Source organism: Cygnus atratus, chromosome Z (genome assembly GCF_013377495.2).
Source record: "Cygnus atratus isolate AKBS03 ecotype Queensland, Australia chromosome Z, CAtr_DNAZoo_HiC_assembly, whole genome shotgun sequence".
Classification (NCBI taxonomy): domain Eukaryota; kingdom Metazoa; phylum Chordata; class Aves; order Anseriformes; family Anatidae; genus Cygnus; species Cygnus atratus.
The window spans coordinates 67,319,473-67,342,699 of record NC_066396.1 but is presented as its reverse complement, the minus strand read 5'-3'; the positions used below and the strand labels follow the sequence as shown (position 1 = coordinate 67,342,699).

General features: G+C 41.1%; 1 protein-coding gene across 4 annotated transcripts in view; it reads right to left on the bottom strand.

Annotated features, from left to right (window-relative positions):
* Positions 1-23,227, bottom strand: part of SEMA6A (semaphorin 6A) — a 64,495-nt gene that overhangs the window by 16,076 nt on the left and 25,192 nt on the right. Inside the window, exons 11-18 of one of the 4 annotated variants that reach the window (XM_035569035.1) lie at positions 21,635-21,790; positions 19,631-19,807; positions 18,699-18,839; positions 18,512-18,592; positions 16,471-16,529; positions 14,596-14,616; positions 14,412-14,462; positions 7,118-7,282 (exon numbers count right to left, since the gene is read on the bottom strand). In XM_035569035.1, coding sequence (XP_035424928.1) covers positions 7,118-7,282; positions 14,412-14,462; positions 14,596-14,616; positions 16,471-16,529; positions 18,512-18,592; positions 18,699-18,839; positions 19,631-19,807; positions 21,635-21,790 — 851 coding nt within the window. The remainder of the gene's footprint in view (positions 1-7,117; positions 7,283-14,411; positions 14,463-14,595; positions 14,617-16,470; positions 16,530-18,511; positions 18,593-18,698; positions 18,840-19,630; positions 19,808-21,634; positions 21,791-23,227) is intronic. The other 3 variants (XM_035569037.1, XM_035569036.1, XM_035569038.1) reach the window with 3 other exon arrangements.

The following is a 23,227-nucleotide window of genomic DNA, read 5'->3' as shown; positions in this document are numbered from 1 at the left end:
AGGAAAGCTCCACTGTTGGTTTTCATAACCAGGATTTGCACATCAACACAACCTCTTTTATTATCATATTATCAAAAAAGTGTTGTTTTTTTTTTTTCCTACTAAATAAATGATATGTCACTTGACCCTTGGTTCAAAGCTGACTACTCATATTTCCACTTTGGCTAGTTAAATCTGAAATCCATACTGCTAGTGAAACATGGAAACATTTTGATTTCTGAAAAATGCAAGCTAGATCCATTGATGAAGTATAGTTATTTCTTTAGGTATGGCCATTCCCTTACTTTGATTTACTCATCCTTGACCATATGAAACTGTCACCTCACTGTCTCTTTACTCTTGTTCTCATAGAAACTTCAAAACCGTAATGAAAGCAAATTTGAAGAAAATCTGTTGTCAGAAACATTCCTTCCAGCATTCTTCTTTTGTCAATTTCATATACAATTCCTATTTCATTTATTAGCACCTAGTTTTCTCCTCCGGGTGTTTGAACTCAGGGATGCAATCTGGGATGTTTAGCTGTCGCCAGCTCTGGGAACAGATCTTGTACATACAAGACAGAACAGAGGAAGGATCAGTGTCACTACTCTGGACAGACAGGTTTGGTGTGCTCCCTTAATCTTGACTGCACAGCGTTCTTGTCTGTGTCACAGAGTACGTGCAGCTCCAGCAGGGTGAGGTTATCAACCTCCTGGCATGTTTGCGAGTTATTAGCCTGGTCTTGTGATATAGATATCTGGCTAATAGAAGCTCTTCTGAGAAATTTGGTCTCATTTAATTTATCAATGGTTTTCTGGTATTGATTTGGTACAGAGCTAAAATGGCATCCTACAGAAGGTGTCTGGTATGCTGTGATTAGTCTCTGAGACTATCAGTTTCTGGACAAGTTGCTTTCTAGAGGTATTCTAAACCAATATGTTTGTTTGTTTGTTTTGTTTTATTTTTAAGTATTTTAATATTCCACCCAAGCAGCTAATATATGTGACAAACATAAATAAGATGTCCTCACAAAACAGGGATGTTTACAGGTGCTAATTTACCTAACAACATTTAACAAATAAAATCTATAGGGCTCTGTTTAGCATGTACTCATCCAACCAGCCTCTGTTTAAATCCTAATGGGAAAAGTAATTAGGTTTTAATCTAGATGTGAATCTATAAAAACTTAAATGGACCAAGTCCATTTAAGTCTTGTGTACATGAAATCCCTTTGTGAAGCATTACAGCTCCAAGTAATCAAACCTCTCACTTCAAGTCTCACCTAAATGCTTCCAAATCATAGACAGTCAGGACAAAGTCACTACTCCCTTTCTTACACCGCTCTTTTACTGGACTGTGGGCAGAAGATTTAAATGTACAGAATGTGAAGGATCAGGTCTGATTCTATCTTCATTGTTTCCTCAGCACTTGAAAGTGTTAGTGAATGGCAAAGTACTTGCAATCTGTTTTATGTTTGTGTGGACAGTGGTTTGAGACAGGGAAAAGAATAGCAATGTTTGTAATAGCTTCCTCCAGGCCCATATGCTCTGAATTTACAGTGCTTCCTGAGCCGCATCTAGTCAGAGCTGACTACGGTGCAGCCTCTCCTCTGATTAGCCTAACACTTTTTTTAAGAAGCAGTCAATTCCTTCTGACTTTGCCAGAACTATGATACAGATCAAATACAGGGTATTTGCTTCACCTTGAAAATCCAAGCCCTCCCCTTCAGACCTGCAAATGCTGACTCCAAAGACAGCCTTGACAAATTCTGTGCCACTTTAAATCCTCTTCTGAATTATTACAAAATGCCAGTAAGATAATAATGACTTCTCCCTGCTTCCTCTGATAAAACATGTTTTAAATCTTTTAGATCCTTGCACACATCAGAATACAACGTTCTGTGTAAAAACAAACTGCAAATGTACTTCCTGGTGCAAAACTCAGCCTTCCCATGATCAACACTGGCTGCTTAATTTATGCCAAAAGAATCCGAAGCTTTGCTTCGCCACAGATTTTTTCCTCTTGTTTCATGTCTACATGGAAAGTATCTTGTTAAATCAGCACTCTGCGTTCTTTATTATAACTATACTTGAAATTTCATACAATTCTGTCTCCCTGGAGCAGAATCTGCTGTAACATTTGCAGACTCTCCAGAGACAAGCATTGTCAGCACTTAGCAAGTCTTTCAAGTAGTGATAATCACAGTAAAAATTAGTAACACTGCCACTTGTGTACAATAAGAAACATCTTATGGAATCAGATTTTGAAATGAACAGCCCTTGGGCTCCCCAATAACACAGACCTCTCCAAAATGTTCACTACTGCTAATGACACCTAGGTCTGTACCACCCAAAGGGCTGCAGTTGTTAACAGTTATGTGTAAAATAATAGACTCTAAGGCATGACATATCTACAGGAGCATTCTTGACATCTAAATACACCAGCAAGTCTTAACCGTATAAACTGTGTGCAACACGTCCCACTTCCAGCCAGTTTTTTACCATTGGCATCTGGCTATTGACAAAAGTTTTGTTAAGAAAAGGAGATACCACCTCATAATCTTCACTTAATGAGAGTTGAGACAAGTAAGAATACAAACATTAAGCCTGTTCAAAATAACGCTACACTTTAAGCAGTCAATGCCCAGCTAAACCATGTCCACCTGAATGCGTCAGAAAAGAAGCTGTGGAAAGAAATCATAAGCCAAATCTACAACCGGTTTATCAGCACTGTGATTGAAAGGTAAGCTCCATACATTTAGGGAGTGAATAATAAAACTAAGCAGTTGGCTACATTGTGCTAAGAAACCCAGGACTAGAAAAACATGAGGCATTTCTAGAAGAAGGCAGAAGGGACAGGACACAGCAGAGAAGGGCCAGCAGGGTAATGAGGGAGCAAGGCCAGTTCCTCCTGAAGAAAATTACTTTGTTTTCTTCATGAAGGCCTCTCTGCCAGCAGTAGGTACTATATTATCTACTCCTCCTTCGTTAGTAGAACAACTACAGAGACACAGCACTAGGTCACTACTGGGGTGTACAGGGTAAAGCCTTGGAGTGCTCCACAGGAGGAGCTTCATGACTACCGAGGGCAGGAGGGAGGCTCAGTACAATGGCAGCAGAAGGGGAGGTTAGACTGCAAGGTTAGGAAAACTCTTTTGACAAAGGTGAGAAACACACAATTAAATTAAAATTAAAACACAGCAAGAAAGGAAACAAAACATAAACATACTCTAGAACATGGTTTTTTTTTTTTTTTTTTGGTTGTTGGAGGAGATGGAGAAGAGGAAAGAGGGTGCAGTTTGCCCAGTCAGAGCTGATTTTTTGTTTGTAATGCGAAGGGCAGATTCCTTAATGGCCAAAATGAAAATGCCAGTGGGATGGCAACGCATAATTCCCACTCTATGGGTTGCTCTACACATTTTCATCTTGGCAAGAAATGTGAGGTAGCTCAGAAACAACAATCCCAGAGTATATTTAGCTACTAAAGCTGTGGCACACAAATGTCACATTCCCATGAGTCAACTCTTTTAAAGAACCCCCTCTTCACGCCCCCACAGATATTCCCCAAGATGCCTGCACTGAATTAAAAGTGAAGCATATGGTTGGATGTGACATCATCAAAGCACCCGTGTTACAGAAAAAAAAAGCAGCAAGTGGATTCTGTACAATTAGTACAATCAGAAGGAAGTTGTTTGCGAGTACAGAGAAAGAAAGAAAACACTGTCCAAAGGACTAGACACAACCAATGAAGAACACCACAAAGCACCTTGCAAAACAAAGATAAAATGTTAAAAAAAGAAGAAAAAAAAAAAGAACAAAAAAAGAACATTTTTTCTCTGAGAATATGCTAAAATGAAAGAAACCACAGCAGAAGTGAAAACAAAACCTTGATGAAAGGATAGTAAGCTTAACATTTTCTGATTTAATTTTGTGCAAGAACTCTTTCCTTTGCCCTTTAAACACAACAAATCAATAGCAATTTTGGAGCCAACCAGCTTTGATTGGGCAAGGCAAGGAGTAACAACACACAAGTAGATGGTAATGGTAAACAACCATGCGGTCACCTCTGCCGCCATTGTTTTGATTGTGTGAAGACTGCTTCCAGCTTTGTCAATATTAATAATTAGGCAACAAAGAATGCATGATATTTAAATGACCCTGTCAATTGCTAATAAGGATCTTTGGTAACCATCACTCCCTGAGGAGGGAACTATTGAACGTAAGCCACAACATCAGTCAGTGAATTGAAAATTATTCGAATCCAACAGCTATATATTTATTAATATTTTCACTGCATGCTCCTCTGAAAGCTTCTGCTGGCATACAAGATGCTTTTAAGAGCTAGCTTTCCATCTACTAAGCACTGCTTTGCAAAGGATTTGTAAAGTACAGATCCACACATAACAAATAGTGTCATTAAAATGCATACACATCTCTGCATTCCTCTGGGTACGTAAAGGGCCAGATCTTCCACTATTGGCGATTTCTGACCTAGCATCCCTGACTGATACCAGCAGAAGAGCTGGGTTCAAGGATCTTTTCCTTCCTTCCTCATCAAGTCCGCTTAATGACATCCCCTCTTCTCAGGGAGGAGGAGAAAAACACCACTTACTTTCAGAAGAGGGAACACTATTTTCTAGGAAATGTTCTCTCAGCTTAAGAAGTTTGAATACCAGGTGTTACCAAGAGGCCAGACAGAAAAAGAAAAAAAAAATAATATATTTTTAGCTGTCAGCATTGTCATTGATTTATTTCTCTGATAAAAAGGAGTGATAGGTAAATCACATGCCATCTTTAGAAGAGCATGCAGGTTTATCTGCTTTCTCTCCTCTATGTACCTGACACCCAGAAATAACATTTTTTAAATTGCCATTCTGCAGCTGAAGAGCAAGGTCTGAGGAACAGAGTTCAGATTCAAAAAATGAGGATGATTTCTCAAACTGAGCTTAAGCAGGGATTTGGACTCTGACCTTTTGTCTTCAACACCCCCAAACACTTGCCCCTTACATTATGGTTTTGAATTGGAGTAATGTAGCGGCCTGAACTTCTTCTGCAGAGACTCTGCAGCCCACAGGTCTGCGTGGTACAGGGGAGCTCTGTGCTTATGTCACAGGTAAGTCTGATCAGGTTCAGAAATTCATTTTTTCCTTTAGATTTGCAGTTAGTCTCCTATCCTGATCATGTCTACATGATCAAGCTCAGAAAAAAAAAATCTGATAGCAGTAGCCTCTTCTAAAATCCGGCTGAAGGAAAAAGAATACATGGCAGTTTCTCCCCCCCCTTTTTTTTTTCTTTTTTTTTTACAGGAAAAACTGTTGGTAGGTGGGATACAAGTCACATCTTCTGCCTGGGGGATTTCAGATATTCCTATTCTATTTGCTGCCATCAAGCCTAAAAGCCAAGGCTACTAGATTAATTGTCTCCTTGGCATCTCAGGAGATTTTACTGCTTCTTCTGCCCAATTTGACCAGCTTGTCAGCCAGAAAGCTGCTTCAGACTTTGTCTCAGGTGGGCCAGCCAGGTGATGCACACTGTCCTTGTGGACAGGAGCTGTGAAGGTTCTTCAAGGAGAGTTCAATGAGAAATCTCCAGGATATCCCAAGACTGTGGGAGACATTGTGTGTCTGGGGCTGCTGTGAATGCCAGGCACCGAGTTTACAGTCCAGATCATCGCCAGCTGCTCATGAAGCTCTGCTGAAAACTGTGTTGCAATGTTAACATGCTCATTACCCCCTGCTGAAAGTCTCTGCAGTGAGTGCAGAGAATTCAAGACTCAGTGGGTCAGGCAGAGGGGAGGGAATATGATTTAGTAACCTACTAGTTTGGACAGACAATTCAAAGCAGTAGGTCTGGCATGCTAGTAGCTTCTCCAGGAAGAGCTGATGCTTTTGTCTAATGAATTTTTCATGTAAAATGCATGAACTACAGAGACTGGAATCCACATTTCAATTAATATTTTAAGTGTTTTTTATAAAGTATTCATAGTAGAAAGGCCTGAAGCTCATGTGTGTTCCTGCCCCTGGTGAGTGCCCTAACCACTCAGCAACTGAGTTTTGCTTATACCCATCCTCCTTCTGGCCCGTTGAGTACTTAATCAGTCCATACAGAGTGAAACATCTTCAACAGAGAAGAGATTGAAAGAAGAGATCTAAGAACACCCTGGAGAAGAATAACAAGGACTTAAATCTCTCTAGGCAGAGGAGATATTTGAACCTAAGCCCCCATTTACAAAGGAACCATTTTAACCTCATTCAGATATGGATTGAAAGCAGCAGGAAGAATGATGGAGGGCCATGACAGAACGATGGGTCACTACCATCCTCGCTCAGGAGAAAAGCTACTCTGTCCCTAAGCAGGTTCAAGTGGCAAGTTTAGGCAATTCTCTGCCTAATTCTCTGCATGCATAGCAAAACATGACTAGAGGCCAAATGGCAGGGCTGTCCCTTGTCTCAGGCACAAGCTTGCTTCAGCACAGGGCTGAACAGGGTGAAACACCACCTAAATCAAAGCACCTTTTGTCGCTTTAAAAATGCAGCAGAGAAACTCTCTCCACCAGCAACCACCTAAGTATCTTTTAAAATACACTGATGATCTCTGCAGCCCCCATTCTCAAAGGCATTTGATGCTCAGGTCCAGTGGCTAGGACCAGCATCCGTGTAACTCCACCAGTTAAAGTAGAGCCAACCTCGGAGCTTCAGTATCTCTTCCTGACAGCGAGAGACAGAAATAATGTGAAATTAGCTGAGACCTGCTGTGCTGCTCCGGGAGTTCAGACAAAAAGGCAATATAAAAGTGCACTCTTAAGAAAAATGGAAAGCCACGAATCTGCCTTTGTCAGACAACGGGGAAGATAAAGTTTAAAGAAAGCTAAATCCCCACTGTTTCCCTCCTTCCCATGCACATGCACAATACACACAGCAAAGGCATACATTTCTATTTGTTTTGTGTGGTTTCCTCAGGCAGTGAATTATCTAGGACTGAGTCTGAGATTGGCTGTTTAGTTTCAGGCTTTACGATAAGCTTTTAATTATAGCACAGGAGTTTTATTACATGTTGCTCTGAGCCAGCTGGAAGCAGTTACACTTCAGTCCTCCCCCCCCCACCCTCCTCACCACAGGAAGTCATTTCCAAGGCCTTACCCTTCTTGTCTTGATGATTATGGGATGAAACTGCCACATATGGGTCTGTATTTTCGGATGAACCAAGCGGATCCTTCCAATCCAGCATGCGTCCCCTAGCATCATAACCCTGTCGAGCCCGAGAGTCGGAAGAGGTGGTGCTTGGAACTAGTGAACTGGAGTGTCCTGTTTACATTATAAATACAGGTAGGGAAGACAAGTCTCATTAGTCACTTACCATGCCACCTCATGCTCAGGAGCACAAGCTTTGCTTTCCTCCATGGGTGAACCTTGTAGGCTGAGCATGGCTTTGAAGGCCTTGCAAAGTGTTGCTTGAAGGAAACACAGAATTTGGACTTTCCAGACCATCCAGTGGGATGGTGTTAATGGCTGCATGTGTGTGTGGTTGGCTGCAGCCCAGATTGCAATTGCGTGTTTTTGCCCAGCAGTGTTAAACGCATGTGGAGCAGCCTGAGGACTCTTTGTCTTAGTCAAACGTCCTTCAGCTGGATTCTGCACATGAGCCTGGCTGATACCGAAGCATCAGTCTACACTGTCTGGCACTGGCTTAGGTTGAAAAGCAATTTCAAAGGCAATTTAAGCAATAAAATGGAACAACTTCTAGCACCACCAGAACTGGAGGGGAATGCCAGAAGAGCTACAACACGATGATGTTGGTTGCCCTCTGCCTCCTGTCTCTGAGGGAATGAGAAGCTGGCCAGAACCTGTGCAATGGGGAGGGAAAACACACTGGGTTCGTGCCTACTTCCACCATCGCCACCAGTCTTGTCTGAGCAGTGGTCTACAATGGCTCTGAGGTAAGGACTGCTAGTACAGAGCCACACATCATTTCTGCTCAGATTAACAGTGAAGTGAAGGCCTTACTACATGAACCTGGCCAAGAAATTGTAACTGCCATGGCCTTCAAAGCACACTTGGTTGGTAGACCTCTTAGGACAGAGATGTGGCATTGCTTGCTTGCTCCAGGCCCCTTCGAACACTTGCAGGCCTGTTTTGAAGGAGGAAAGTTTAGGATGTGATCTGCTTTGCATTTGTCACACAGGGTACTCCTCTTGACTGGAAGAGAGAATTACAGCCCTGCTCCCCTGAGTTTCACAGCTGCTTCACATTGTCACTGCCATCCTGAACATGACTGAGGAACTCCCTCCTGGTTGAATACACCCTAGCAAACAGCACACTCACAGGACATGACCCGCCAGAAACACTGCACAATTTTAACAGTGGTTTGGCTTTAGCATAAATATATTTGCAGATATTTATGTCCTTTGCAGCTCAACCCCAGGAAGTAGGTCAACACCCAAAATGCAGTACGCTTGGAGTCTATGGTCTCTGAATGATGGACCCAACCTGGACTTCTCAGTGGCTCAGCAGCTCCATGACTCCTGGGAAAGGGGGCAGTGAAACTCCACACACACCACATTCTGACCTTAAAATCACTCATATTTCTGGAAGTTCCTTTTCACCACTTGCACCAAAATGACTTATTTTCAGCAGGACTCAAAGTGCTCTGGGCCTTAATGTGGGGTAACTCCACCTCCCTTTACCTGCTCTCCAGAGAGAGCCCATCAAAAGAAGGGCTTCTGAAACATGCTCAGATTTAAACTAACAGAATCAGATTATTTGGACAGAATGGCAGATAATGCTTTCATTACAGATAGCACTGGACAGACTAGCTGACACCAGACCTCCTTTCTCCTGCTTCCCTTTTTAATAGCTACTTAATTTTCCTCCCACAGATGTGAGTCTCCCTTGGGGAGGAGGCCAGTCACCAGGCTACGGACTGCTCTAGCAGGGACTCTCCCTCTTCTTCCCCAAATGTTGTTTCACTGCTTACAAAAAGAATTTGAGACTCACTGGGGCAGAAGTATAGCAACACAAGGAGCCCATGGTGAAGGCACAGAGCTGGGTGCAAGGAGACTGTGCTTCGTTATTTTATCTTTAACAGTCTCTGGATACACATAAAGCTTTAGGAAGCAGTATCCTGAAAATGTTGAAAAGGTTAGATAGATTCTTCGTCAGTGCTTTGGCCATTCTGGTCCTGCTCTCAGAAACAACATCAGTCCCTGCAGTGCACAGAAAGCTGATGAACTTCAGCTTCCCAACTACCCTCTAGCCATCAGAAATTTGAATGTTTTTTGATACACCCATGTGCTTCATTTTATCCACCCCTTTTAGCAGCTTCATCAGATTGAAATATTGATGAAATCAGCAAAAATGCTGCAGCTTCTGTTAAAATGCTGCTACGATTTAAAGAAGTTCTGCTGAATATTAATGATCTTGGAGGGGAAGAAAATGCCTGTGCTCCTCTGCATATGTTTGAGGAGCATTTTTGATTTAGTGTGCAGGATTGTATGCAGCAGCACTTTGGACTGTGTTTTGCACAGGACATGGACAGAACTAACTCCTGTAACCAGTGTTCTTTGCAGGGCAAGTTGGTCAGATTCAGCATTCTCACCATGGAGCATTCTCACCCTTCAGATAGTACAGGTAATCATTAACACAATTAATTGAGCACTGAACCTCAGGCTGAGGGCTTATGCTGACCAGGGCACTGTATTATTTTTTATCTCTCCTGGTAGGAAGGGTGGTCTCCTCTAGCCACCTTTCTTTAACATGGCAAACTAGAGGCTGTATTTTGTTTAAGACAGAGCTTTTAATGTTGCTCAAATAGGAAAGAGAAGCCAAACAATATTCTCTTCTCAAAGGTTCCCATAAGCAACAGCATGGCTGGAAGCACTGGTAACACAGAGTTAGATGGATGATGGACTTCAATCCAGACTTGCTGCCTGTTCCACAGCAGTTCTACAGGGCTGCCTGTTTCCAAAAGGACGGGTAGAGGCCCAGTGGCTGAAAACACGTGCCCTTTTGAAGCAAGAATACGCTGGAGCATGAAAGCTTTCACTTTTATACCATTTTACGCTTGCCAATTCCTGTGCTCATTCTCAAGAAATAAGAGGAACAATGGGACATAGAACAGGCCAGAAAATGGAAGTTATGAGATTTCCATGTCTTCTTTTCCCTAAGGACTAAACCACAGTGCCAGCATTCATGGGGTTTCAGTCTCCAAGTTAATACCCCATTCAATGGCCACAATAATGTGTACAACATTTGGTCAGCCTACAAATAGTGCTGCACTCAACATAAGAAAGCAATTAGTCAAAGCTTGATAAGGAGGTGGAAGAGAAGGAAATCTTGCAAAGCAGCAATCATATTTTATACCTGCTTTACATATGCATTTATATGTCCATATCTCTGTCCAGACACTTTCACTTTAGATGTGCTTAAAGGGACAATTTTAAGGAAAAGCCAAAAGTATGGCTGAAGAAAAACATTTCTTAATACAGTAATCTAGAAGAAATATATGCCTAAGGAACACATTTTCTAAAAAAATAAAATTAAAAAAAATCCTCAACCATATGCTGCAAATACATGGAGAAGTTCTTGGAAATGGAAAGCTTAGGCTTTGTGAAGATAGTAATGTGTACCAGATGGCAGTTAGGTAGAGAAAGGTTTCACACAATCGCGAGAAATCAGTCTATTTGCTCTGTTACTAATGTGCTAGTCTAGTACACACTGAGAAACAGTCCTCCACATATAATCAACATAAACTTTCTTCCATTTTGTGGAAGCAGGGCAGGAGCAGATTAACCTTAATAACCTACCACGCATGTGCTGGAGTTGTATTCTGCAAACACTTGCTACTGGGCAGTGGCTGCCACACCAGACACCGTAAGTGTTGTCACTGTGTCTTGTAAGTGGCTGAACAGTCAGTCCTGCTGGGTGAATTTCACCTCTGAGCTGAGTGGTACCACAAACGCATGAGCTAGTTGTTTCTCTCATAAACAGAGAAAAGGCTGAAGTGCCAGGCAACCCACTCCTGTCCCTGTCACACACAGCCATTATTAAACCTTTACAATGTGCTGTATCGTTTGCAACACGTAGTGGGCCTTTTTTTCCCCATCACACCATTTTTACCACTCTGACTGTGTAAATAGGCTTTGCTGCAATTTAAAGAGGCTTTAGCATATCTGAGAGGTAGCCAGTACCTCTATGTTAGTATCGACTAGCTTTTCATACACCTAAACATCTAAAAATCAAAGATCTGCCTTTGTTTTAAAACAATCCACCTGAAAAGATGCAGACATAGTGCTTTTCAAACTTCTTTGTTTAAAGCAAACATGAAAAATTCAAAATAGACAGGCCTTTAAAAAATCTGTTTTAGGGTGCTTCCATTATTTGCAAAAACTTTTCTTTTGGAGTGCTGTAATCAAGTAATAGGACCGCAGTAAAAGCACTTAGTGTCTACACGCATGGATAATGATTCAGAAGGGCTGCACTTCTGTAACTACAGCTTGTTCTGAAGTGCACTTGTAAAATATAAGGAGATTTTTTCAGCTTTAAAACAAAGACAGGGATTCAATACGTATTTGATAGTTGCTCTAATATGCACAAGTCATTAGGATCTCAGAGGTTAAGATGTCCACACACTATCCTATTAACAGCTATAGCAACCTAATTAGACAATTAGAGGGAAAGGCTAAATCAATACTACAGAGGGAAAAAGGAATATGGCTAGGGGGTAAGATAAGGGCCCAATTCACTAAGAATTGATGTTTCCAAAGGTAATTGAAGCTGCTTACAATTTTGTGGAAGAATCTAATCTCATCTCTTTGTTTAAATATGTCTCCCACATCATTCCTCTCTGACCTTCTGCAGCAGAACTTCAGCCTGCTATTCTCCCCTTGGGTGTCAAAAGGGATGTACTTGAACAGTCACCTGTGGATGTACTTGAACAGTCACCTGTGTGGACTTCGCACTTCTGTCACTTGTTTACAACTGATCATGTAAGACTGCCCCAGAAAAGGGAGCCCAGTTTCAGGAGGAGGCTGATGTAAGGAATACAAAGATTAAGGGCTCAATTCTCCTTTCATGTACACTGCTACAGAGTGGCAGTAAGTCTACCAAAGAGAGCTGATTTATAGTGGTGTAAATCAGCCGAAAGGGGTAATCTAGCTATAAGACTTTTGCATCTGAGCATTTTGCATCCTGAGCATTCACTTGATTGGCATCCTGGTATGTCCCAGTGGTTCTGAGGTTTAATCTATTATGAAATACCATTTAGTTACACATTTAATTGTATTCAATAACAGTAAAACTATTTATAAAATTTTGTTTTCTCAAGAAAAAAAAGAGCAGACATAACATTTAGCAAACATGAGCATGTTTACTGAGATTGGTTTACTGTCTAGTGCTGGAATTTTTTACAGTCCTCTTGGGGAAGATCAAGAGAGGTGACTAGCACTTTTCCTTTTGTATTTTGCCCTGGTAGGTGGAAGTAGACTAACTACAGTAATATCATCAAGGTTATTTCAACTGAATCCCTAAAGGAAGGGCTGTCTTGCCTAGTGACCATGTATCAGGATCTACTTTAGAAATGTCAATGAAATCATCTGTGAAAGAGGGCATGAATGGGAACCAACGTTTGTGTTGGGTCAGCATTTTTCTCTCACATTTGGCAATAGGATCTGATTTTAAGAGCTGGGTTCATCCATGAAATCTATCACTGTGCTTGACATGCAAGTATAGTAACCTATACTCCCCTGGGACTACAGCTTTTTTCATTTTGACACTCACTTGAACCATTTTTCGGCTTTCTTGGTCAGATTAAAATACCAGCTTTGGCTAAAGTCCCTACTAATATGGTAGCTGATGGGATCCAGAACCACAGCCTACAGCTATAACTGTGCAGGCTCCAAACACACTTAGTAGTAGGAATCCTAAGACATTTCTGGCATGTTAGCAGTAGGCCAGGGCTATTTTCTTTTTCTTTAGATTCAACAGTATGGGTTTTATTATTACGACTTATCCTTTAATTACTGCTCTATATTTTGGGTATATAGCAATTTTCAATAGAAAGAAACTACAAACTCTATACGCAGATGAAACCATCAGTCTTCCATACATTACGAAGTCTCAACTTAGATTTTGTATATTCCCTTTATTGGTTTTCATTATCATACTTGCAAACAAATTTCACCTGCACATTTTCCATTTCCTGGTGATAAACAACATGGGAAATTTTATTTAATTTATTTTTAAATGCTGATCAGTATGATTGTGTTATTTATATTTTGCTGTACTATCATGTGTTGCCGTTGGTTCTGTTTGCATCTACATATTTTGCAGGCAGGAGACAAAGGGACCAATCTAATGTGCATCATCACAGCAGCAAACTAACCTACCTCTAGCTACATTCAGCCAAACATATTATAATTTTGTCCGAGCTCTGATGAACTGTTAGTCTTGCACAGCCGGAATGAAAGCAATTTCACAAGCAAGTTCCCAGCCCTCCAAATTTCCAAATGGAACTTTGCCATTGCCTTCACTGGGAACAGTATCACACATCCTCTTAGCTTGTGAGTACTTGTTTTTGTTCAGGACATCTAGGAAGAGAAGCTATTGCAATATAAGTCTAGGTTTGAATTTAAAGTGATTATTTATTCTGCAGCAATTCCTCAAGAAGACACTTAATCTGCACTCCAGGTGACACTGTAATCCACTTCCAAACATAGAACAAAGTGGTGTAAAGTACTGTGAGTGCAGATTAACAGCTGCCTGGTGGGAAACTGCTACTCTAGGCTAGCAAAAATGCTCCTTTCAGCTTTGGTCATTTAATTTGCTGTGTGAATCCCCCTTTTTATTTACAGACCAGGTACCATAGGGGTATTATGATACTGCAAGCATGTACAACATAAATGACTCACTCCAGAAGTGAGAGAAACCTTTGGGACTCAGGGCATAACCCCATCTCAGCTGACACAGGTAACAGTTAATTTGGTTTATGAGAGATTTTCTATCACCCATGGACAGTTCTGCTCCTTTCCCTAAATTATTGGTGACTAGCTGCTGTAGCAGTCATGACACCAGCCTGGACGACTCATGAGTGGGATGTAAGCTATTTTGTTTTTCCCAGGGAACAGATAAGATGCATCACTGTTTCCAAGTGTTCCTTTGTCTGAGTGTTCAGATGAAGCATGCTCTTAATCATGTCTGCTGGAGTGCCATTAAAATTGGCCATATCTGACTTTAATTCAATGGAGACAGTTTTGAGGGAGGACAAGGAAAGAGGGATTGCAAATCAAGAAGCATGACTTAATCTTACTTGTGATTAGTGAATCAGGCCCTCAAAACCAAGACAAAACAAATAAGAAAGGGTTAGCAGCTATTTGACTAGAGAAAATACTAGCTAATACAAGGATCCAGGGAGAATTTTTTAAAACACCCATAAACTGACCATACGCTGTGTCGTAAGACATTTCATGATCAGGTGAAGCAGTTGAAATGTCTATGAACAAAATAAATTGGGAAGAAACATTAAATAAAACAAAAAATATGAAAATACATAAAAGTTTAGTACAAAGTGATTCCTCCAAAATGGATTTTCTGTCAGTAAAAAGTGAAACTACGAACTTCCTTACCATTCAGGGCTACGAAGGAATCTGAAAGACAAATAACAGGGGAAAAATCATTATTTCTCTCTCATTTTTTTTTTAATAGTTTGCTGCTAACAACCTTTTATGCTTCAGCTGATATCTATATGTATATGATTATTATCCTAAGGATCCAGGCAAAACTAATATTCAGACATACCTTTAAATAATGTCTGACTTTAAAAGTGTTCATGACTAGCCCTGTGCAAGGGACAAGTGGGAAGGACAGTTTTCCCTTTGCCATGGATTTCTTTGCAAGGTCACGTCCTATTCCAGTGCAAGGCACAAGGAGTGATAAAGCTAGAATCATGAGCTGATGAGGACAAAACTCACATGATCCAAGACCACATAAAGTAAAAAGATCAGTCAGCTTAGCAGGGAGTGAAATCTACCCCTGTGCAGTGTCAAGGTTCAATGCATTATTCAGGGCTGAAGAGGGACTTAGGCAGGGTATTGGCTTTACTGCTCGCTGTACAGGAGCAGAACTCTCTCCATGAGCACAACTTGCTCTTTCTGAATAATCTCCTACATTTCTTTAATGTGTAACTGATGTCAGGTAGACTCTGCTCCCATCTAACCTATTTGCCCAAGGAGAGCAGAACTATGTTGAAAAGGGCTAAAAAGGGCAAAGTTGTACCAGCTGGGAACTGAGCTGGTTTTGGTGCTAGCCCATTTTACAGGGAGCACAGAAAGGACTGTGTGTACACCTCCTTCAAAAAACTTAAGAGACTGTCTAAATGGCCCTATTTTAGGGCACAGGGAGGTGCAGCTGAAACAAGGGCAAGCAGAGGCTGAAATCCTTGTACTCCCATAAGCACAGTGATCACAATAATAAATGACTCTTGAACAAGGATGCGCAAGGCATGAGAATGTTCTAGCTTTCTCCATAGATTATGGACTGCACTGTATCCCAGAGCACACTCTCGCCCTCTGTTATTTTGCTCTGTATTCCAAAAGTAATGACTCTCTCACTTCCTGAGCTCTGTTACTTTTTTTTTGTTTTGTTTTGTTTTGTTTTGGGTGTGTGTCTACAGGCATTAGTGCAAATTGCAACAAAAAGAATGTGATTCTTGATTTCATAAGGTTTGTAAATAATAGTTGGGGCTCACAATTAAACCAACTTTGGCAAGAACATTTGGAACAACATCTGTCTTGAACAAGCTACACAGCTGCTGGTGTTCCTGACAGCTCAGAAATCAGCATCCAAGGTTTCTTTGCACTTAGTGCAAGCTGGGCATTTTTAAGCATCTCAGTGCAAAATGTAAATATTTAAAGACTGTGTTTAAGCTTCCAACTCATGTTGTCAGTACCTAAGGTTTACCATTAACATTTCTTAGGCAGGATCAGTAGTGCCTGATCCTTAACATTGCTACATTGTCCAGCCTGTTTGTAAAATCAACTAAGGTTCACAAACACATAAGTTCCCACTTCTTGATTTGGATCCAAAGATGAAGACATGTTTCACAGTCTCCCTGTTATGCATGGGAGTGTAGTCCAAGTCACAGTCTATACCAAGAAACCAAGCTCCTTCTGCACATCTACATAAACAACCCAACCACCACAACTGATAAACACAATGAACACTCATCTCATTATTTCATTGCTATAATCAATATCCTCTAGAACCATAGTCTTCCCACTACATAACTGCTATGAAGACCAGTGTTTGTATAAATCACATCAATTGGGCTATTTAAATACATTTAAACAGCTGTTCCTCCTCTTCCTGCACCTTTAGCTGCAGTTGCTGTCCCTGTTGTGCCTTACGTTGCTACAAAAGAATGCCCGACAGGTAAGGGCAATTTGAGGCATTCAGAAAGACGCTGTTACACATGGTAAATAGAGGGTAAAAGCTTTGCTTACTTTGGCAGTCACCCAGGCCATCTGTATTGCCATGTTCTATGTCCTGCTCAAATGCCAGCCTAAATAATAGAAAGAAACATAACAGTATGAATAACGATAGTCACAAGCACCACCAGAAAGAAATTATCACATCTGCAACTGAAATAAAGACACACCATGAAACCAGCCATTTCTTTGGAACTTCCCCATGAAGGCTAAAAAATTCCAGGATAGGCATTCAATTATTTTGTCATTGCTAAGTGATTCTTTGGCTTCTGATGACTCCTTGTGTGTTTTTTTTTTTCTTCTTTGAAAATCTACTGCATACTTCATTGTCAAGGGAGGCAAACATTCATATATTTTTAAACTGTTAAATCAAAAAAAAAAAAATGACATTCTCATGGGCAGTTACGATCCTACCTTGACTTGTCCATACAGTAGTCAAGGTGGGCCAATGTTTTGACATGGTAAGGAAGCTATACTATTGGCTAGGTACTGTGCTGGGGGCACAAACTTGCATTTTCAAAATTGTTTAGGTAGTGCACTGAACATGGTTGCAGGGCATAAGGTCCAGATCACAAAGTGAATTATGCTGAATTTAAGGGCCTGTACTGATAAATACGTTCAGGCTTTCCTAGCTGACATGCCCAATTCAGACTCCTAACCTGTGCCAGTGATTTTGGATAACTAGTGAAGCTGTTCTTCCAAGTTCCCGATACAGTAAGAGATGAGTGACAAGAGCCCTGGAAAACCTCCAATGCAAGCTTCTGTCTACATTAGTCAGGATCCTGATGTGGAGGCATAATTACCTATATGGACACTTAATTCCCAGCACTATGTCCTTAAAACTACTGCTCAACTGTCACCTACTCCAAGAGGGCACCTAACACCTCTGCCTCCTGTTGGTTAATTTAGAAGTCCACCAGACATCCGAACAGTTGATCTGGATCTCCTCCCAGGTGCTTTGCATTGGATAGAGAGCAACCTGCCACGCTCACCTGTGGACTGCACCACTACAAGCTGCACTGCCTCTGTCTTGATGGATTTATTGATAAATAGTAGAGACACTTTTGAAAGTAAGGTACAAAACTCCCCATAACCTTATCATGGCAAGTGCAAAAAACCTCAAGCACGTCTAGAAGGCTGAGAAAACCTCATATGCACACAGGTGAACTTCAATGGTATTTTACCAAGTATCCAACAGAAACAGCACCCACTTTTGTAATAAAGCATGTAAGTATATAGACATAGGTATAGTTTCCACGGTGGACAAGACAATTTGAATTGAAATGGCAAATTAAGAACATGAAAGAACCACAGGGATGATAAGTCATCCATTATATACTGAAGACCTGTACAGACGCAGGGTTAAGATGGGCTGGCTGTGGGGCTACTGGGGTTATGTGATGTTTGTGCTACACTTACACCATTATCTTGAAGTTTAGTTGTACATCAGAGTGGGCAAGTGTGAACTGTGTCAGATGTGTCCAAGAAATGAGAGGTCTGAAGTAGGTCTGCTTCCTGCAAGGCTTAAGTAACCATACTTAAACAAAACCTCACAGACTTTCATTATTATAAAATAATTAAATTCTACTGTTAAGCAAGGGGAGATCCAGCACTTCTCTGAATCTACTTTAAGCTCTTACTGTGCTCTGTGATTCCTCTTAGTAATGCACAGTAAATTAGAAGGACTGGTTTTGTTTTCAGTGGACAAATTGCTTCAGTAATTTAATTTGGATTCTATTGCCTCTTTAATCAGCTGTGATGGCTCCAGTGTGGGCTGGTCCAGACACAGCCATCCAGTTCCCTCTTTTCAACAGCACGTGGGCCTTAGTACAGCTCTTTCATTTTATTCTTCCTCTTCTTTCAGCAGTCACCAATCAGCTGACAGTTCACACAAAAAAAAATTTGTGAGAAATTTCAGAGAATGCAAATAAGGTAGGAACAAACACTTCCCGCATTTTTCTACCCTGAGAGCCCCACATTTCAAACAGCTCACTCCAAGTCTGTCCGGCGCCACTGCCAGTGCTTCACGGCCCTTCCAGCAAAAGCCATTACTCACTTAGTGCCAAGGACCAGCTGTGTGCACGCCCCACTCTCCTTCACCCAGCCGCAATAGGGGTCTCGGGATGCTATGCAGGCCCTTGAGAAAGAAGAGCAGAAGGAGGCATTCTTGAGTGCTCTCGCATTCCCTACGCCTGGAACACGGGCTTCCAACAAGAGGGCAAGTGCCACCACAAAGCACATACTTTTTGCATTTGCCATGGTGCTCACACCGCCCCAGGGGAACCTTGATGACGCAAGTGGAGAAGGCAACGTAAAGGGCGCTGCTGGGCTTGTCAAGCTGCATACCCACAATCCGCTTGTCTTCCACGCCGTCGTAACTGCACCTGATTCGAAAACGTGAGATGAAGTTAATAGTGAGTTCCTCCGGCAACCGGATGAAAACCTAATGATTCCTCAATCTCAAAAACAAACAAACAAACAAACAAAAACAAACAAACAAACAACTACAACAACAACAACAAACCAAAAAAAAACCAAACCAACATAAACAAAACCTGAAAAGGGGAGAACTGAATGAGCCAAGGAGGAAAAAGAATACACAATAGCCATTAAATGCAGTGATAGAAAGATATATAAGCAAGTATTAAAGCATTAAAAATGCATGGGGCCAGAGAAGTGGAGAGATACTACACACGAGACAAGCTTTCTGAGGGCCCTTCAGTTTTTCTGTTTATCCTTCTGCAGCACTCAAAGTAGCTGAGATTTCTGTGTGCTTATGACCCACTTCAAAGCCCCCTTAGGCATATATGAGGAAGGCTAAAATGTGGGAAATTTCCCTTGGACAGTAGCTTGCTGGTTGGTGAGTTATTTGGAGAGGAATCAGTTTTTTATAGGATTAGAAAATTAATCTCCCTTTGCAGAATTTTGCTTTTAATTATCCCTCAACTGCTGCATAGGATGATGGGCTATTTTCTAGACATGCTGAAAAAAAAATATTTTATTTCAATGTAGAGACTGACAATCAGACATCCCCCTGCCCCCCAAACAATAGAAAATGACTCAGAGAACTTGGCTTCTTCTAGCCCGCTTCCCTTTTCATGGGACAACTTGCTCTCTGGGAAATCAGAAGTGTCAAAAGTCACCAATATATGAGTACAAAGAATCAGATACACACTTTTCAGGATTGTAAATGTTCATCTCCTCCAGGAAAAGGCTGTCATTTAGGAAACCACTGTTTCCTGTCCGTGCCAAGAACTTCAGGATGATTCCCTTCTCTGATCCCAAGAAAACCACAGTGTAGTTCTGATATGGCCCAGCAGTAGAGTCGACAGCAATTTTGGTCAGGCGGTATCTAGAAAAACAATACAGCATTTTGCATCATGAGGATTAGATTGCCATTTATTTTATCACTTTTTCCACTTCAAATAACTGTGTGATAGCCTTTGAGCAACCATATAGCATATTTAAGCACTTCTAACTGAATAACCCTGTAAGTCAACACAGACTGTACCAGTTTGGCTCCCCAAATGGTGGGGAATTTCCATGCGTTTGCGTGCTTATCCAGATGTCAAATAGTTAGCAGACATGTCTTCAACAGCAAACCTCATGCAGAAGGCTGAAGGGCTGTTAAGAATCTGAGACAATTTAGGAATTATCCTTCCAAACAAAACCAAAGTACTAGCCTGATGATTTCTACAGGCAGGTAAAGAAAATCAGCACAGTGATTTTTTATTTTTATTTTTTTAATTTCAAGTTCAGTTACATTAAAAGCAGCAATACTGATAACAGATCTACATTCAACTTTTCTCCCTTTTTTTTTTTTTTTGGCAGGAAAAGCTGTGCCTGTACAATGCTGAGAAGGTAAAACTTATTTTATCTGACTAAAAGTAATCATATAACAACCACTAAGCAAGTTCAGTGTTAAAGCAATATCAAATTGTGGGATCACATCATTTATTAAAGATGAGTACTGGTGATTTGGTACTAGTTATCAGGTACTGGAGATCAAAGGAAAGCACTCTACGGAGCTTGCTGTTCTCATCTTTGGTTGGAGGTATGTAACGTGAATGCAGCAGAGCAATGTTGCTGGGCTTGAAACCACCAGGCCTTTATAAACCCCAGGGTTTTCAACATTTTCTCAGGAACATAGTTTACTGTGACCTCAGGACAACTCTTTGCACCAGCTGTCCATACAGCATTAAACACAGGGTCTCTGCTTTAACCTCAAGGCACACCAGCCCTGGCACTTTGGCTCCCAAGTGAGGCCCCTGATATAACATAACTGGAAGCTAAAGACGACCCACGTGGGAAGCAGCTTGTCCAGGACTAGACTAAGATCAGAGAACTGGTGCCCCTATGAGCCAGGGATCATCATGTGTCATCATTTTTTGCTCCAAATCGAAAATTGGTGGTCTTTGATCCAGCATAAGTACCTGACAGAACATACACTACTAAAACTAAGTCAAACCCTTCCAGTGCTAAACACTACTCATAATATGGCAAATAATATGGGAAATATGGCAAAAGTTAGTCACTTTATTCCAACCACAGCTGGAGGGCAGAAAAGTAGCATAGTGACCACTGCATGACACAGGAAAGTGGGAACATATTTTCAAAGGAAGGGTATGGTGTATTTGAGGCTTTTTGATTTATGAGTCTTTGTTCAAGTCTCTTTATTATTTTTCTCTTGTTGTCATAGAAAGGATACAGATTATGTGATTGCTTCTGCCCGCACACTTCTGTAAACAGTAAAACATACCAGTACATATCACAACAGACATCTTCATATCCTGTGAACATATCCTGGTAGGCATGCTTGTATTCTGTATACATATCCCTGGGCTATCTGTTGATCCTTGCCCAAAGTTTTCTACAGAGCTGTCTCAAACACTGACCCATAAGCCAAGAGGCAGGTCAACATTCCCTGCACTTCATTTCCCCCAGGATCTGGTTTCAGCCCAGCATGGTTGGAAAGAAGTGAGTTGTTTTTTTTTTTTTCCTATCTTGGAAGCTGCTCAGGGAGTTCTACAGCATCTGCTCAGCACTGCCATCTTTCCTAGCTGGAGTCATGCCCAGCACACCAGGGATGTTTACAGAATTTGAGAGCATTGTAAGCAAGATCATTAGCACAACCTGACAGCACGCTACAATGAGGAAGAGTCCATTTGGAGGCACTTACCTGACCATCGTTCTCAGGAACCAGGGTCGATTGACAATAGAAGGTACGGCCTCATCCATCAGTGGATGTGTTTTGATGAAATTCAGAGTATCGTCCGGGAACTCATTAGAGGTTACATATTTCTCTAATGATGTAGAGCCAGCACAGCAACCAGGCCTAAATAAAACAAGAAGGCAAATCCAGAACACTTATTTGATGTCTAAGTGCAAATCTCATTTCTGTAACAACTGTCATGATGTCCTCAGTAAAATCTGAAGTGCATTGCAATGTTTCAAATGAAGGATTGAGAAGTCTCTTGGACTTGTTCAGCCCCTCGGGAAAGCCCCAAGCCTTCTGTCCTCCACTCCAGACCAAAAGAACTTCCATGCTGCCACGTAATAGAACAAATCCATTTCTTTAGCAGGAGTTTGATGTGCACAGTTTGTAGTTCATCCACTCACATGGAACCTAATTACTTTATCCGTGTGTTTGACTTAATGCTGTTCACTGGCAGAGACACTTTCTGATCTGTAACTTGACTAGCTGACTGTTCTTTCTTGGAATAAAAGAAATCTATATCATATGGAAGGAAATTGTTCTTATGGGTAAAAGAGTGCTGATTTCAGTACTTTCTGGTAGAAAGAGGACTACTGAAGAAGACAACCCAGCAAGCATCCATGTAAGCATTGGTTTTACCCTTCTTTCAGGGAGAATTTAAGTGTTGTAGCACATAGAGGACTTTCACTGAGAAGTTAAATAATCATTCTTGGACAATTTAAATGCAAATCTACTCACTGTATTCCTAAAATCTCTCCTCCTTCTCTAAGGTAATTTACCCTTCTTGCCTCAACAGGTAATCTCTACACTGGAAGCAGCATCATTCTCTGCCTGTTATTAATAATTTGTGGATTACATTCTCCAAGAAAAAATTCATTTGATCCCATTTCCTGGATCATTATGATTCTTCAGCCTTTGAGCCACTGTGAGATGAGAAGATAATCCACTCATAACCATTCTGCAGTGTCCAGTCTTCATTTGATCTAAAGTGGGTAGAGCCACTGACATCAGTGAAGTAATTCCACCTTGAACAAAGTATAATGCTGGTTCTGTCATATCTGCCACTCTGATTTAGATAAATATTCAAAACTTATGTAACCAAATGTTATGTAGGAAGCTAACACAGGTCCGGAAGGGACTAACTGGGTCAATGAATATAGTCCTGCACAGATGTGTAATAAACATTATGTGCAGAGATTGTGTGCTCTGCCTCTCCAGATCCAAAATATTCTGGTGGTTTTGTGACTACCAGAATTACCAATAAAGGGAGAGAGAAGGAGAAATCAAGGGCATCACCGATCTCCTAAATCCTTGGCAAGGGCATTGATTTATTGGGTGAAATTCTCTAGGGAGCAGCCTATGCTTTCTGGCACTTCAGTACCTAGAGTTTCCGTACGTCTAATCTGGAGGCCTATTTTTTCCTAAATCCTAGTCACATGATTGGATTAATCCTGTTATAATCTCAAAACTGGCTTAATTGAATAAACATAAAACTGAGTAAACCCTCCTGTTCATCTGAGCAAAAAAGGGAAGCAAGGCCCCTGAAAGGTTCCAGTA